We start from the raw sequence: 18122 nt of genomic DNA on the forward strand, positions 1-18122 counted from the left end.
AAAGAACTTTCGTGCTTATGGTTAAAACTTGGAAATCCTAGGGGCGCCTGAGTGGCACAGCGGTTAAGCGTCTGCCTTCAGCTCAGGGCGTGATCCCGGCGTTACGGGATCGAGCCCCATATCAGGCTCCTCTGCTATGAGCCTGCTTCTTCCTCTCCCACTCCCCCTGCTTGTGTTCCCTCTCTCGCTGGCTGTCTCTATCTCTGTTGAATAAATAAATAAAATCTTTAAAAAAAAAATTGGAAATCCTAGAGCTTCTGGGAGAAATCGATGGTTCGGGGGATGACACAGGATATTTGAAATGGAGGTTTGCGGTAGGCAGACCAATGCCTATATCCTAATCACTGGAAACTGTGTATATGCCACAAAGGGGAACTAAGGGCAAGGGGGAATTAGGGTGGCAGACTGAAATCAGGTTGCTAATCAGCTGACATAAAAACAGGGAGAGTGTCCTGGATACTCACATGGGCCCAATGTAATCACCAGGGCCCTTGAAAGAAGGTGTGGCTAGAAAGAAGGGTGCACAGAGATACAGTGCTGTGGGCTTTGAAGATGGAGGAAGGGAGCCAAGAAGCCAAGAATGTAGGTGACCTGGAGAGGAAAGGGAATGATTTCTCCCCTGAAGCCTCCAGAAGGAGCATAATCCTGCCAACACTTTGATTTTAGCCCAAGAAAGCCATTGTCAGACTTCCGACCTCCAGGGCTACAAGAAAACACATTCTTTGAAGTTGCTACATTTGTGGTAATTCATTGCAGCAGCAATAGAAAACTAACACACGGTTGTCGTAGAAATCAGAAACATGCTGTCCCTGTGCCTTATGCTGAACGCTTTGGCCTAGAATAATTTTTCCCGCTTCTGTGTGGGAGCCTGGACATAATGGATGGTGGCTGGATGGAGAAAAAAAGGGTAGGGCTCAACATGTGAAGTGATAACTGGGAGAGAGAGAGAAAAAATAACCCCTTATTTGTTTGTGTAGACAGCAATCAAGGATTTGTGAATCAAGTTCAAATGCAGGCTAATTTCCTCCCATCAGTGACCCAAAATAAAGGCGATTTGTTATGCTATTTCAATATTTTCTCTGTTCATTTTTCACACAGAAACAGCTTATGCATTTTAAGGGACATATGTGCCACAGGTCTTAATTTTTATGGTCTGCATATTTTTCAAATTCCCTAAACAAAATGTGGGTGCCTCGTACTGATAAGGGGTATGTAACGTGCAAGTCAAATTTTGTGGGCCAACAATTCTGAAAAGTATATCTTTTTACTAACAAGCCTGTAAGCTAAGGACCACTGCAGAAGAGCACAACAGTTATTATCAAGATAGACTTCCCAACATATTTAAATGCTGTACTTAAAAAGTAAAAAGCATCCAGTCCAGATCCGTTATTCTTATGCTGGCCACCAGAGGGCACCAGAACCTTTGTAGAAGCTGAAAGCCCAGCCATCAAACCCTTCCCAGCGAGTTTGTTCTTGGAGGAAGCAACTTAGCAGGGCAGAAAATGAACACCAGTAGTATATTTCCATTTTTTTCTATGTCATTTTACTAGATATATTTTCTCTTGTTTTTATTTGTATCTTACAAGTCAATCTGAAAAACAAAGCAGAAGAAATGAGCCATGCCTCTTCTTCCAGTTCAAAGAGGATAGGTGACAGAGAATGAAAGCACAATGAAATCGAAGAGATCATTCCCACATCGTCATCTTGCCCCAAACACCATGCAGTGCTAAAAGTCACATCCCCATCATGCAAGGACATTAAAGTCTATGGTGATTACAAATCCTGGTGTTTATTATGGGATGCTAAATGTCTCCACGGAGCATGCTTCCCCTTTGGACTCAACATAGAGAAATATCAATATAGAGCCGTTAAGTCTCACAGGAAGAGATATGGAAGAACTTTTTTAAATGTAGAATCATTTCTCATGTTTTCTGTGGTCTGTGGTAGTATGGGAAAGAGGAAAAATGTGCAGAGGAAGCAAGGAAATTGCTTTCTCCCTCACAACATAGAAAACCGTGGAGCTGTTCAGTACCTTGCTCACAGAAAGGGGCGGCTTCCTGTGAAGACTAGAATTATTCCTCCTCCCCCACCCATTTCATATGGTTATTAAAATCTAGTTTCAGGGGCTTTCCTTAATTACACATTACAAAACCCTAGCAGGGCGGTCACCTGACATTTCTAGGACTCGATTTCTCTTGTGAGGTAAGCACACAAAAAATTGGAAGGAAAATAAAATGGGAAATCTCAAATATCATGTTTTATTAGACTGAAGAAGAGATGTATACTAAAACTAACCAGAAGTTATTGGTTATTTTTATTATATTGGCTTGTTTTGGATAGGCATCCTCTATGTCTAAATTACTCACTTAAATCTTCTGTGTGACTGGATACCAAAATATTACCTTTCAAGGAGAGTATCTTAAAAGAGGTGTGTGTCCATGAATCTAAATATGGCTGGAATTTGTCTAGTACCTCTCCCCAAAAGACTTAAAAGTGTGTTTTCTTTTTATCTGTTTCAGCTCTGTGGTATTGTCTGTCATTTCAAGCCTATCTGAGGAAGCTACCGTAATTACAGGAGAAGGAATTGGGAGAGGAAGGTGGAGGGCCTAACTCCTAGTCACCCTCCTGGCACTCTTTTAAAGAAAATAAATGAATTCCATTTCTTTAACTACCTCTTTAACCCAAGGATCTCCCAGCACCTAACAAGCAGTATAATTTCCAGAAGGAAGGAAAGGAGACACAGAGTGACTAGGTCATACCGCAATCCAGTCAGCCCAGCAGCCCCGGCCTCAGGAGGGACAGTCGCCCTTCAGCCCTGAGGAGGAGCCTGTGCTCAAGGAAAAGGGGTCCCCTCGGGTTTCCAGTGGCTGACTTCACAAAAGCCCCCACAGCCGTGTGCCCGGTCCAGTGCAGTTCACACACACCGCACGTCACAGGGCTGGGACCCAACGGTGACTGCAGGAGGTAAAGAGAAGAGAGAGAGGGGTGAGAGGGGCTTATTTCCTCCCCCGTGATTAAGGAGGAATGATAATCCACCATCATCCCCCCAAAGACCACTGGGGAGGGAAGGGGGAGCCTGAACATACAGGTTTGCAAACCACAAAGTGCTACATAAATATAAGGCTTGGGTTTCACATTGAACTCTGACTCCAAACACAATTTTTCTTCGGCTTCCTGGAGTCTTTGCAGTAGTTTCCTTCATGATTCTTCCTGGGTCTGTGTTGCTGCACTGAGACAGTGCCAGTGTTATACTATCAAAATTATCCTATAGCGGTACGCCTGTCGGCTGTGGGACCGCTCAGTTCGGCAGGTGCTGCAATGTACCAGCCACGGAGGGGTCTTATCAGGCACTAGTCTGGGTCTACAGACTAACCGCAGAGAGATGCCGTCCTCCCTGCAGCCCCAAAGAGGCGTTCCATCCGGATCCTAACCCACAGCCAGGGCTCCAGGGTTGGACCAGATTCTGCTCCGATCCTCTGCTTCCTGAGCCGCCGTGATTCTAGGTCATTCCACAGCCCTCAGACACTATGTCTACAGGAGTGGGTAAAAGAGTGACCCCTTAGACTCCATGAAACTACCCAAAATCCATTTCAGAGATGCCCCAATTCCCAGGAATAAACTGGAAGTAATCCAGTCTTCCCAATATCCTTTGCACCAGACAAATGGCAGGGTTATTCCTAAATGGCATGTCATGGAAAGTGTCGCCCACTCTGTCACTTCGTACTGCCCCCCCCGACCCCCACTTCCTCTCAGTGGCCACAGCTGAAGCTGGGACCTCACAGAGGCAACCCCCTACTTCCTAACACAAGGTAATGCAGAGCGAAAGCGTTTACAGAGGGGCCAACACTGAGAAGCAGGCGAGCTTGGTCTCGAAGTGGGGGTGCGAGACTGGGCAGTTTGGTCTGTCATCTGGGGAGCTTCTGCGGAGTAAGTGCGTTCACAGAAGCCAAAGCTTCTAGACTGACGACTTTGAAAAATAACTGAAAGGTCTGACTCGGTAATCTCATGGACCCATTCTGCCTTTGAGTGTCCCCAAAGGAATTCTCACTAAATGGTCAAATGCCGAAACAAAGCACTAAAGTGTATTCACAAGCCCTGGCCAATAGCTTCTGGAGGACCTCAATTTAAAAAGATTGTTTAGAAGTTTCTAGGTTGGTACTTCAAGCCAGGTCAAAGAAGGTGGAAGAAAACTTTGCCCAGCAATTACCTCCTCCCTTAGTACTTCTCCTTCCCTCAACATTTTCTCTACATTGTGAATCTTCAACAATGAACCCTCTATCACCTGCTAATTGTAGAAATAATCAATGGTAATTCCCAGAGGAAGGAGACGAAAGTACTGGCCTCTCAAAGCAGAAGTTTCGGGGGTCCCATCTGAGGACTTCTCTCCAGCCCCAGGGCCAACAGTAAATTCACAGCCCCCCCCCCCCCCCCCCGCTTCTGTATAGCCTGTGTCCTTCCCCACAACACATTCCACTAGGAACAGGTGCCCCTAAAGGTTGGTTAGGCCCTACTGCCTGACATGCCCTCTTATTTTACAGAAGCTTCTAGTACTCTGACTCGTTTCCTGTTTTTTTTTTTTTTTTTTCTTAACACTAACACTGTTTTCTTAACACTAAGACTGTTTTTGTTTACAAAGTATTAACACTTCTGAGTAAAGCTCGGGGGAAACCTTCAAGGACTCTTTCCATTTGGTCTGCAAATAAAATTCAGAGGGTTATTTCCACTTGAATGTCAAGCCACACATGACTCTCTGAAGCAAGGCCGCGTTGGGCTGACAATTTAAGCTAGGGGTAAGGGCAAAATGGGTTTTTGGTGGGTTGTGGTTATTCGTAGGATGAAAAATACTCATGGTGATTAATAAGGGATGGTTTTCATATTACTTCTCTAATAAAATGAGTTCTCTTTAACAGCAGACCCCAAAATTTCTATTAGACCTTAGACTATGTTAGTTGTGTTTCATTTGGTTTAGGGTTGTGGGCATAAATGGCATAAAGCTTAAAAAGTTTATTTACTAGAAGAAATAACCTAACTCCTTTTCTGGTGAAGAATTCTGAGCTCTCTGGGTTGAGAAAGAGAGGCAGAGAGAGAGAGAGAGAGAGAGAAGCTAGAAAATGAACAATTATAAATGCATGCCTCCACATTTATCCCACAAGATATCCTGAGCATTCCTCATACGTTATAGTGCAACATAATAACTCCAGTGAATCAACAGTATTCCTATTTTCTCAAGCAAAATGTATATACTTGGAGACTATATATTGAGCAAAACATATAATTACTTTACCATCTTTTGAAACACTAGTAATTTGACCTTCTATAAATATACTTAAATAACAAACATATTATAGATAGCTATTCACATAGGACACAAAGTGACACAAACATACAAAAATAAAACAATCATATTGTAACTCTTTTGTTGTTTTTGTTGGGTTTTTTGGAGTAAAGATATCAAACCCATTCAGACACCAGAATTAGCTTGTCAATCTTGATCCTGGGGAAACGGGATGTAAATTGACACTGCGTGTAGGCACCACTCCCAGGGACAAAAGCAGCAAACATTCCTTGCTGGACATATTTCTATCTCCTGCAGTGGTTTAGAAAAGCGAGGAGGGAGTGGAGGTCTCTACGCGTAATGAGATAGATTTCTTTAGCTGTTCTGTGGAAAGAAAACTTTAATCAGATCCCCCAACCCCTGGGTCAAGTGTGGAAACACCAAGCTCTCCTTTGAGAGGGTGTTCAATAGGATCTGCCTCCCCCCTTGGGCTCTCCCACACACCAATCACCACGAAGCATTTCTCAGCTCGTGGAAAAGGCACAGCCATTCCAGACCAAAGGCAAGAAATCTGGGTTTCACAAAACCACATTTGTTCCCTTCCAGTTTCTGCTGTAAAACATGTTCCTCCACTCCAAGAAATGATTTGAGGAATTCCACTACCCAACCCGGGGGAATATGTACATTCTTCTTTTGGAAAACAGAACATCTCTATGAATAATTCTCCCTGGTAAAATGTGACCTTTGCCCATAGAACACCATGGTTCTCTTGAGAGCAAGGAACATAGACTTCTCACATCCCACTTAAAGCCTAGCGTAACCGAGAGCTCCGAGTAGGAACACGATGTTCGTTCAACTGGACTCAATCCCTCCAGCCTCGATGAAAGCACTCCAACCAGGACGAGGAGTCCTGCTGCCGTCCCAGTGGGTCTTCACCTCAGCTGCATCTTTGGAGAAGGAGCCAATGCTTGAGGAACTGGTTTCAGTTTTCCTTTGAAGGAAAGCCCCTGCAACCTCCCAAAGAGTCCCTTAGGGTAAGTTACCAGGGGAGAGAATGCTGGCTTGTTCTCAAATAGAATTTTCAACACGGGCAGAAGAAGGTGGTTTCTCGAGTCCCTCGGGGGTGTCTTCCTGGGCAGACGTGGGGGCCCGCTGCTGCTGGTAGATATCCTGGATCAGCAGGGTGTTCATCACCTTCCACTCCCTGTATTTCCTGGCTGTCAGCTTCGGATCATCCAGCAACTGGTTGATCATGGCCAGGTCATGTTCTTTACACTGGCCCCGTGGGGGGAAAAAAAAGGGCGGGGGGAGGGGGTGAGATATGGTGAGTATCTTAATTTTAATAAACCCTCTTCAGCCCTTTTACAAATACCCAGATACATTCATCAGAAAATTATCCAAGTGTTTTTACACATGAATATTCTAATCCCTAACCAAGCCTAGGGGCTATGGCAGGATATCCATTTGCATGTATTTGCCAAAAAGAAGTGAAGTATCCTATGCAAAGGCTGGTGGAAGAACTAGCCATAAAGACGCATCTTCCTGTTGGCTCCTCCCCGATCAATCCTTATTCCACACCTCAGTAATATTTCTATTTCAGAGTGAGCCTTATTCCTTCTGAAACATAATTGTATCGTCATTTCATCGACCACCCAACTCCGCTAACCAAAATTGGGACATAGTACTTTCCCTCAGACATCAGATAACACAAAATATATTTTTATTTTTATTACATTATCTTTTTAAATAACTCACACACATGTATTTAATTAATATATACCAAATAAATATATAGGCTACCTTTTTATTCAAAGAAAAGACTACTAACTTGCCATCAAAACAGTATGTGTCCCAATAATGCTAATAGAGCAAACAAATCTATTCATACTCGTGTGCCCTGCTCCTCCATAGCCAATGCCACGTATTTCTGAAATGTCTGGCTTAGGTTAGGGGAATGTTCTGTAGTCAAGGAATGGGCTAAAAATGAGGTGTAACAGCTTCTACATTCAAAAAAGGTCAGTCCTGACAATTTTACCTCAAATCTATTCTTGTTTGCTCCATCCCTCTGACTGTAATCCTAACTTGGGGTACTACGTACAGCTCATTACACTTGATGTGTCCCTGCCTCCAGTCCTCACTTTAAATCTGCCCTCTGCACTGCAGTGCAGGGCGTCACCTAATATGCCGAGTCCTCGTAATGGCTCCCCTTCATGTCCGAGGTTCTATGGACTTGAGCTCCACCTGCTGACCCCACTTCCTTCTCACTTCCTGCTCGAACAGTGGTGGTGTGCATTTTCCCCCACATAACATCAGTTCACGCTCCATGATACTGTGCCACATGGAGGACCTTCCATTTCTTTCTTCTGGGGAACTCTACCTCCTAGAGTTGCTTTCCCATGGAACACTTGCCCATCTTTCTTTACCGGATTTTACTCTACCTCGTAATTCTACACCCACTTCAGGCATCATGTTCTCTAGAAAACCTCGGAACCCCTAAATTGGATTGAGAAGCGATTTTTATGCTCTCATGCCTTCGAATGCTTAGAACGTACCATGTTATCCTTCGATGTTCACAGATCTGTCGTGCACCCTATTCTAAAGCTTCTTAAGGAAAGTGACAGAAAACATTTTATTTGTCCCTGCATTCCTTGCACCTAACACGACGCCAAGTGTCAGGGAGACATTCAGTACATCTGTATTATTGAACCAGTCTTTCAGTCTATCCCCAGACCAGCATGTGTGTAGCTGAAAATTCACGACCAGGCTCACTGGATGCAGTTCAGATTCATGACCACTGCCATTAAGTGGCTTCTACTACTATCCAGTCATCATATCTTCCCACCCCTTTTCTCTCCCAATCTCCCAAATTACCATTTCAAAACTTTTCATCTCTACTCAAACCTCCTTCCCCATCCTCCCTTAGAGCTGAGGACCTTGCTTTTTTTTTTTTTTTTTTTTTTTTTTTTTTTTTTTTTTTTGAGGAAATGGAAACTATCAGAAGAACACTTCGCCCAAGTTCCTATTGCCTGCTACCTTCATCAACACAAGTATATCCCGTCTTCCTTCCTGTTCTTTTGGATGAAATCTCTGTGCTCCCCGCAAAGGCCAATCTCTCCATCTGTGCATTATCACCCACTCTCTCATACTCAAGAAATTCACTCCCGCAATTCTCCCTTCTTTCCTGTGAAAAATTTAATTTCCAATCTCCTCTTGATCATTATACGGGCTGTCACCTCTCCCATCTTTGAAGCTCTCTCTCAACTCCACATCTCTGCACCAGGGAATGCTCCACTTTTCTCCTTGTCTCCGTGTCCCTCCTCCCCACCCCCCGCCACCATGCCCATTCTCTCATAGACCCACACCCATCAGGATTCAACCGAAACTGCCTTTTGTTAAGACCATCAATGGCTTCCATGTTGCTAAATCCAATAACTATTTATCTGCAACTTACTTATCAACAACACCTAAAACTGTTGCCTACTCCTTCTGGAACACTTTCATCATGTCATTTTTATGACACATTTGCTTGATTTTTCTCATCCTAAAACAGCCACTTATTCTTAATCTCCATTGTTGATTCCTTGTTCTGGCCCAATCTCTTAACATTAGAGAGCTCCAGAACCCAGCCTTTAGCCTCTTCTCTCCGCTATGTATATCCGTGTTCTTGCTACTCTCATGTAACCTCATGTCTCCCAATCTCCCGATATACAAAGGGTCACAAATGTATCCTGCAAACCTTATCTCTCCCCTGAACTTCATACTTGTTTGTCTAATCTTCCTCTTCAGCGGCTCCACCTGGACACATACTAAGCATCTCAAATATAACATGTCCAAAAACTAACCTCCTATTGGGGCACCTGGGTGGTTCAGTCAGTTAAGCTCCCGACTCTTGGTTTTGGCTCAGGTCATGATCTCAGGGTTGTCGGATCAAGCCCCACATGGAGTTCCCTGCTCAGTGCAGGGTCTGCTCCAGATTCTCTCTCCCTCTCCCACCCTGTCTGCCCCACCCTCACATGCTCTGGTGTTCTCTTTCTCTCTCTCAAATAAATAAATAAAATCTTCAAAACTAAGCTCCTATTATTCTCTACATGCCCTATTATTCTCTACATGATCACCCACCCCAACTTCCAATACACGCTGAAACTTATTCCTATCATGGCCTTTTGCAAAGCATCTAATGACAACTCCACCTTTCCAAAGTAGCTCAGGCCAAATACTGCAGTCGTCCTGCTCTCACTGCCAATCCTGAGTTCTACCCTCAAACTATGTCAAACTACGGCACACTTCCGTTCAGAACCTTCCAAGGCTTCCTATCTCACTGGGTAGAAGCTAAAGTATTAGCAATGACAATAAGGCACCATAAGTTATAATCCCTCATTGCCCTTCTGACCCACTGTGGTCTCCCCAGGCCCCATTCTCCTGCAACACTCCAGCCACAGGACCTCCTTGCTCTTCCTTAAGCCTACTAGGCACATTCCCACCCCAAGGCACTTGCATTTTTGTTCTTTCTACCTGTAACATTCTGCCTCAGATAGCCTCGACTCACTCCCTTTCCTTTCCCAGATTTTACTCAAGTTCTACCTTTCGAAGAGCCTTTTCATGCCTATTCTAATTAAAAATCAATCCATCAGCATTCCTCATCCTTCTATTCTCTATCAAATCTATCATCACTTAGCAGACTATGAAATGTATTTAGTTAGTTAGTTAGTTGTTAGTTAATTTCTTCTTGTACCTAAACGTAAGCTTCTTAACGGCAGGCATTTTTGTCTGATATGCCCACTGCTATTATCCCCAAGTGCATAAAAGAATGATTCACACATGCTAGACATTCACTAAATACTTGCTGGAAAAAATGAATATATGAAATAAAATGTGAATGAATAATTATCCATTTGTTTTTTTTTTTTTTTTAAAGATTTTATTTATTTATTCGACAGAGAGAGAGACAGCCAGCGAGAGAGGGAACACAAGCAGGGGGAGTGGGAGAGGAAGAAGCAGGCTCATAGCGGAAGAGCCTGACGTGGGGCTCGATCCCAGAACTCCGGGATCACGCCCTGAGCCGAAGGCAGACGCTTAACCGCTGTGCCACCCAGGCGCCCCTATCCATTTGTTTTTAAATCTCTTTTATATCATGAACCCTATTTAAAGCCTGAAGAAATCCTTTCCGTAAACAAAACAAAAAAAGGTTTATATGTATGTGTGTTTTATATACATATTATTTATTATATATGTCATATTTGTTTATATATAAATATATAGATAGATATTTATATCTACATATTTGCATACAGTCTTAGGGATTCTAGAATTGGTAGCATTTATTCTACCCAAATGAGGGGTCTGGTCTTCGATGATCGCAAACACTGGCACAAAAAAAATGTATTATTTGTTGTTTACAATTAGCTTTAACTTGTGTTTTACTTGAAGCATTTTATTACATTTTCTTTTCTTTTTTCCTACTTATTTTACTTTTTTTTTTTACTACCTATATAATAATCTGAGTGGTAGGATTTACGATTTTGAATTAAGAGAGCAAGAATGTGATGATAGATGGAGGTTAAAATATATATTTGGATTCCAGGAAGGAAAGAAAAATTGTGTAGTGAGAAAGTAACCAAAGAGTGATAACAAGCAGGTTGACCAAGAACCAGAAGCAGAGGGAAGACTGGTTAAGTAAGTGGGTAACTAGAAAGATTGCTTGTAGAAATCTTGCAAGGCCAAGAGAATTTTCTTTCTTCCCTCTGAGTTCTCAACATCTGCACTTCAAATAATAATCTTTCCCCTCACAATAAGCTTTCATCCTTTGATATCACCATAGTGCTATTCATATGAAGTTGTTTAAGGAGTTTTGCTTTGTTCTTAAGAAATTTTGACATCTGGGGTGAAATAGGTTATGTGGATAAAGAGTGTGCTTATCATGACGAGTACTGAGTCACGTATGGAAGCGCCGAGTGCCTTTATTATTCATGTGAAACTAATATAACACTGTATGTTAACTGTACTGGAATGGAAATAAAACACTTAATAAAAATTATTAAAGGGGCACCTGGGTAGCTCAGTTGAGTCATGATCTCAGGGTCCCCGGATGGAGCCCTGCATTGGACTCCCTGCTCAGGGGGCAGTCTGTTTCTCCCTCTCCCTCTGCCCCACTCCCCCCGCCCCAGTTGGCTTTCTGCTCGCTCTCTCTCTCTCTCTCAAATAAATAAATAAAATATTTTTTAAAAATTATTAAAAACTATAACTTATTCCACAAAAAAATTGTTGACATTTGCTTCAGAATTTTATTGAAAGAATTAAATAAGATCTTTGCAAATTAACAAAATTTAAAGAACTGATTTTCTTAAGGCAAAATGAGTTAACTGCCCCTATAAATCTGATCAAAGGTTTTAGGAAAAGGTCTCTTCAACTTTGGGCTAACACTTCTCATATGGTCTTCAGCTCTAAATAGTTCAAAGTTCTTACCATCTAGCTCAAGTTTGTGTTAAGTTCTTTTATGGATAAAAGGAATAACTGTAGATAAGACTAGAGAGGAAGGAAATTAATGAGACAACAGAAGGCTCTGTAGTGCTTCCCAGCACGGCACCCCAGTCAGCAGCACGGCGCGCTGGCCCTGCCTCCCCCTGTGGTAGAGCGGGCTCACCAGATGCTTTGAACTACATTTACAACAGCCTCCTTGCCTTCTGGTAGGCAGGGTTTGGCAGGGCTTCCAGAAAATACCATGAGAGAGACAATGCTCTACTTTCCTTTCTCACTCCCAACAGTCAGTACATGACTTGACTCACGACGCAAGCATTGGAAACGTGTTCTACCACAGAAGCTGGGGAAGGAGGCTCGTTCCTCTTTTGACACAGACCAGAATAACCCTGAGAACAAGTTTCAGTTGGCTCCATTACTTATTCATTTTATTATTCTTAAAAAATGTACCTATTTATTAGAGAGAGAGTTGTGAGAGGTGCCCAAGCAGGGGGAGCAGCAGGCAGAGGGAGAAGCAGGCTCCCTGCTGAGCAAGGAGCCCGATATGGGGCTCAAGGCCAGGACCCTGGGATCATGATCTGAGCTAAAGGTCAACACTTAACCAACTAAGCCACCCGGGCGCACCTAATTATTCATTTAAAAAAAAAAAAGACAGGCTTAGCCAAAAGTCAATGGATATCAAATTACCAGAAATTCCTAAAGATCGACATTTAGGGTATGACATGATGGTTTGCTCAACTCCCTAAAAGAATTTCCGTAAAGAGAATTTGTTCCAATACAATCCCAGTGTAGGGATTTTTCTTTATTTATGAAATGTGCCTATCACGAATATAAACCTTATTGTTAAAACAGTGTCATTGTTTCTGCATGAAACTATGTTGTCTTTCCTTGTTCATACTGCAGTTTTGAAGTAGTTTTTTAAATAAACATTTATATCGCAATATAATATACGTAGACAAAAAGGCACATATAAAAAGGTTTGTGCTTGATGAATTACAATGAGATGGACACATCTGTGTAACTGCACTGAGGTTAGAGGGGACCCTTACCCAGCCTCTCAGAAGCTACACTATGGCGCCTCCCAGGAATCTCTTGTCTCCTCCTCAAAGGCAACCACTATCCTGACTGCTCGGAATTTTAAAGATAATTATCATGAAATTTGATTCAATTACAGACAGTTAAAATAATTCTTATAGCCTTTTGACATGAATAAACAAACATGCCAAATTATCTTTCTCCAGTGAATAGGGTGATGTGCTTTTTTCTCTCCAAGAAGGCCAGTTTCCACATCAGTGTGTCTTCCTACCTCGTGATGAGGTTCACAGGACCCTCTAACATGAATTGTGCTTCACCAGCCCCAGCATTACACTCTTGTGAGGTTTAAGGGATCTGTGGAAAGGGCTTCTTTCCGGGAATGCACAGAGACAGCTGTGAAGATCTGACAGATCTTCAGATGGGTGTGGTCAACAGCCCCCAATGCTCCCTGCTCCCCAGCATTCCCACCCTTATGAATTCCCCTCCTTGAACGTGGGCTGACCCAGTGTCTTGCTCCTCATGCATAGAACACTGTCATTGTAATGTGGTGTCCCTGCTGAGACAGGTCTGATCCATCTTGCTCACTTACTGTTGCTCTCTTACTCACCCTGAGGAAAGCCAGCTTCCATTGGAGAAGCTACCGTATTTCCACAGGGCAAGGAACTGGGTGAACAACTGGAACCTCAGTCCAACAACCTGCAAGGAACTTAATTCTGCCAACCAGCACACGGCAGAGCCTGGAAGCTCACCTTCCCGGTGGAGGAATGAATGGGGCCCCAGTGGATGCCAGGATTGCAGCATGTGGGACACCTGGACAAGCACCCAACCAAGCCACATGGGGAGATTTCTGACTCACAGAAAAAGTGAACTAACAAGTGGTCATTATTTGTAGTTGCTAACTTTGGGGGTATCCTGTTACCTCACAATAGGTAACTAATACACGGAGAGAAAAGCAAAAGGCTGCTGAATTCACAAATTCCATGGCCACAGTGCACGGAGAGCAGGAGGTCACAGAGAACCAAAATTCTTTGTACAAACCTGGCCTCCCAGTGGCCAGGTCAGGGCATGGTCCTGTGACAGTCTAGAGTTTTCAGTCGCTATTCTGTGGAAAGCTAAAACCATAGTCTTTCTCCTTCTAGAAATGGCCTGAACTGACAATCCTTCCTTAGCCTGTTTCTTGTTTCTCCCAACATGGGCTGCAATGGATCCTCCCCTGACACACATCTGTCTAGGCCAGGTCCTCCTCCATGAAAGTCCTTCCTTCTCACCCTGATATTCTTCATCTCTTACTCATGGGTCAGTTGTCATCAACTCCATGACTTTGTCCCCAGTGGCCTCAGATAGGCAGCCACGTCCCCCCCCCCCAGGCTACCGAAGCACCCACACTTGTATCAGCCACACCTCTCAACACACTGCATTCTGTTTTCCTCTCTGTTTCCACCATCTGGTGGGGTGCACTCAATGCTCCCAGTGCCCAAGAACAGAGTCTGGGACATAGTAAGATTCAGAAAATATTTGTCTAATGAAAAATGTATTCACTCACACTGGTTATCCCAAATAAGATAGTAAAATCCCAACATACTATGGTATATTACATAGAATGACCAAACGTATTTATCAACTTCATACATATCGTGGAATATAATATATTTGGCTTTGATAGGAGTGCTACAATGTCTTTCATCATTAAATAAAGGAGAATTTCTCTACATTTGGGTTTTCTTTGTGTAATTAAAATACTCCTCTGCCTTTTCTTTTTCAGCCTCATTTTTGCAGCCTTTTGGGGTGCTTAGCTATTCTACCGACTAACAAGGACATCTAAGAGTCACTCGGCCATTTCTTTGTAGCCTTGTCCTTTGATTGCTGGTATTTCTTCCTGGAAGGAGACTCAAATTCTTGATGCAAAAGGACATGTACAAATCAAAATTAAACTGCAGAATCTATCAAGGCTTTTTAGAATCTATAAATCTTCTGCTAATTTGGGACTATTTTACAAAGTATCCTGGCCTCCTCCTGTTCATGTTATAATCTACACGTGAAAGCAAGATGCTTTTGTTTTGAAGAACCATTTTAGTTCAGGAGGCGCTGAAAATAGCCTCAGTACATTTTGTACCCAGTCCCCCATTCCCATTGTGAAAACATCTGCTGGCCTATCTACTGTACATTTCCCATTGCCCATCTCTCATGGTGTTTCCTGGCTCCAGAGCCAAGGGCTGAGAATCACGAAGTCTTGGCTCTATCTGAAATCTACAGATTTTCTTCTGGATGTAGTTAAGAGAAGACTGGCACTATCTTTAATGAATCAGGTGAAATTCCAAGATCTTATTTAATATTACTGTTTATTCTCACAAGCTGACTATCTTAAGCCCCCATTTACATTTATGGTGGTAGGTAAAGGGTCTGGGAGTTTAGCATTTGAACTTTTATACCAAAGTGAATGTAAAAATCAAGGCCTGTTGTAGGTAAGTGAAATGGGTGCTATTGTGTGAATGTTCTAGTGCTTTAAGGATGTCAAAGGTCATCTGACCCTACAGATGATTGTCTTTGCTTTTACTGCCCTCCCCTCCATCCATACAAACACGCTGGTGAGCCTGAATCTCTCTGCAGAACCAGCCTTGCCCCCCGTTCACAGAGTTCATCCACAATCTGAATTTTTTTTTACCTTCAAGGTGCTATTCAAGGTTCGGATTTTGTGAAGTTTCTCATTTATGGATGGATTCTTACATCGCTTAACAAAGGACTTCCTCAACTCCTTTTTGGTTGAAGGTCGACGGTCCCCAAGAGGAGAGAGACTAGCTTGTTCTAACGATTTGTAGAGTTTCTCCATTTCATCATCTTCAGACAATTTTGTTTCTTCTATTAAAATAAAAAAAAAAGCAATTACAATAAACCCAGTTAAAATCAAGGTGAGAACATCAGATGCTGTGATCCTAACACAAGGCTCTGCTGACCCCTTGATCTCACACTTCTGACTTCCAGAACTGTGAGACAATAAATTTTTGTTGTTGAAGCCACTCAGTTTATGGTACTTTGTTAGGACAGGGCCATGTTCTCTTTGAAAGCACTAGGGAAGCATCTGTTCCAGGCCTCTCTCCCAGATTTTGGTAGTTCCTTGGCTTGTGGCAGCAAAACTCCAGTCTTCATGGGGTGTCTTCCTTGTGTGTGTGTCCTTGTGTCCAAATTTCCCTCTTTTGTAAGAATACCAGTTGTATTGGATTAGAGGATCCCTCTCCTGACATCTCTTAACTAATTACATCTGCAACAACCTCATTTTTAATAAGGTCACATTCTAAGGTACTTCCGAACTAGGATTTCAACATGAGGATTTTGGAAGGACACAATTGAACCCATAATAGTCCATCATCTAACTCCCTCCAAATTCACATCCTTCTCACATGTAAAATGCATTCACCCCATCCCAACATCTCCAAGAGTCTTAACCCATTGCAACATCAATTCTAAATCCAAAATCTAATCCAAATATCATCTAAATGTGGTATTGGTGAGACTCCGAGCATGATTCATCCTATGGCAAAATTCCTCTCCATCTGTGAACCTGTGAAACAAGTTATCTGCTTCTAAAACACAGTGGTGGGGCAAGCAAACCCTAAGCAAACTAATATATAACCTAAAGCTTGAGAACCATTTCCCCTGATGAGTTTTTAATGTCCTTCTTAGAACTACCCTTTGAGAAAAGGAATCCCCATGTGATCTTTGTGGCTTTGAGCAAATAATGATCATTCTTCATGCTGCCACATACTTCCACCCCCACTTCTTAACCACAACCTCTAGCCTCAGCCCAAATGCTTCCAGTGAAGTAACATCACATAGGATCCAGGGGGGACCACATGAACTAGGCGAAGCTAATGGCTGTTCCACCATACTGGCCACACTCATTGATTCAGGGATCAGCATGTATCTCAGGTCAGGCCAACTGAGTCAGGAAGACTCAGTTCTGAGACTTTGGTTGGGGTATCAGGGAATCAATCTCTCTTTTTTTCTAAACATGTAATGATGCGAGCTAGAAGCTTTCAGGGATCACCCCAAGAATCATAAGAATGGAGCCAATCTACAGGACATGGCTGAAACATGGATCTTGGTGATTCTTTTGGAGCCCTTGCAGCTAATGGGAGCCAAAATGTTGCCTTTGTCAAACTACTGTCAGTGTAGTTTTCAGTCACATACAACTGAAAGGATCCCAAAAGATATAGGTTACCCAAAGAAAAAACCTTCATCTCTTGATATCACTTTAATATCCCACTAAGAGCTTTGGTCCTTTATTCCTTCATTCCCTGAAAATAATTTTAAGAAAGATGCATAGTGAGATTTCTTTTTCTACCATGTATTTTTTAGTGTTTATGTGTCTCAAGTCTTATGCTGAGAATAAGCTTGATAGAGGGCCATCTAAAATATATGGCATTAAGAAGAACTGAGAAAAGGGGCCTCACCAAAGAGGCCTCATACCATATTAATATAAGAGCTTCAAAATCAAGCAAACTTGACTTACTTTACAGTTTACACTTGTAAGAACAGAAATCATTAAACAATAATTAAATTTTCCTCATCTACTGCCAGAAAGCTGGCACAGGTGTTCCCAATATTTTTTCATAAAATAGAGGGCAAAGATGTTGAACTAACTTTACGACTAACTTAAAGTATTAATCAGTAAACCCCTACCAAAGCAGACCCCAAAAAGGGGGAGATATTTAAAACTGCATTTGAACACAATTAGACTTTTGGCTCCAACTGTGTACACACACCAAAAGTGAGTTTTTCTCAATAAGCACATGAAAAGGTGCTCAACATCATTAGTCATTAGATAAATACAAATCAAAACCACAATGAAATACTACTTTGCACCCACCAGGATGGCTAAAATTACAAAGACAGACAATAATAAGTGGAGACAAAGACATGGAGAAATTGGAACCCTTATACATTACTGGTGAGAATGCAAAATGGAGCTGTTAAAAATATCAGAAATTATCTTTCTCCCCCATACACATTCCTTTCCCTGACTTAAATTTGGGGGCATTAATCACGAGAATATGGGGATGTGTGTGTGTGTGTGCGCACGTGGTATCTGTGTGTAGTGCATGTGTGGTGTGTGTGGTATGTATGTGTGTATGTGGTGTGGTGTGTGTGGTGTGAGTGCATGTGGTATGCATGTGTGGAGTGTGTGTGTGGTATGTATGTGTGTATGTGGTGTGGTGTGTGTGGTGTGAGTGCATGTGGTATGCATGTGTGGAGTGTGTGTGTGTGGTATGTATGTGTGTATGTGGTGTGGTGTGTGTGGTGTGAGTGCATGTGGTATGCATGTGTGGAGTGCGTGTGTGTG

General features: G+C 42.6%; 1 protein-coding gene across 10 annotated transcripts in view; it reads right to left on the minus strand.

The window, feature by feature from the left end:
- Positions 1-1534: 1534 nt before the first annotated feature.
- Positions 1535-18122, minus strand: part of IPCEF1 (interaction protein for cytohesin exchange factors 1) — a 175333-nt gene continuing 158745 nt past the window's right edge. For all 10 annotated transcript variants that reach the window (XM_040627984.1, XM_040627978.1, XM_040627985.1 and 7 more), the window contains 2 exons: positions 15447-15640; positions 1535-6550 (listed from right to left, as the gene is read on the minus strand). In XM_040627984.1, the coding sequence (XP_040483918.1) occupies positions 6344-6550; positions 15447-15640 (401 nt within the window). In that variant the 3' untranslated portion in view covers positions 1535-6343. The remainder of the gene's footprint in view (positions 6551-15446; positions 15641-18122) is intronic.

The sequence above is a fragment of the Ursus maritimus genome, unplaced genomic scaffold (assembly GCF_017311325.1).
Source record: "Ursus maritimus isolate PB19 unplaced genomic scaffold, ASM1731132v1 scaffold_13, whole genome shotgun sequence".
NCBI classification, from domain to species: domain Eukaryota; kingdom Metazoa; phylum Chordata; class Mammalia; order Carnivora; family Ursidae; genus Ursus; species Ursus maritimus.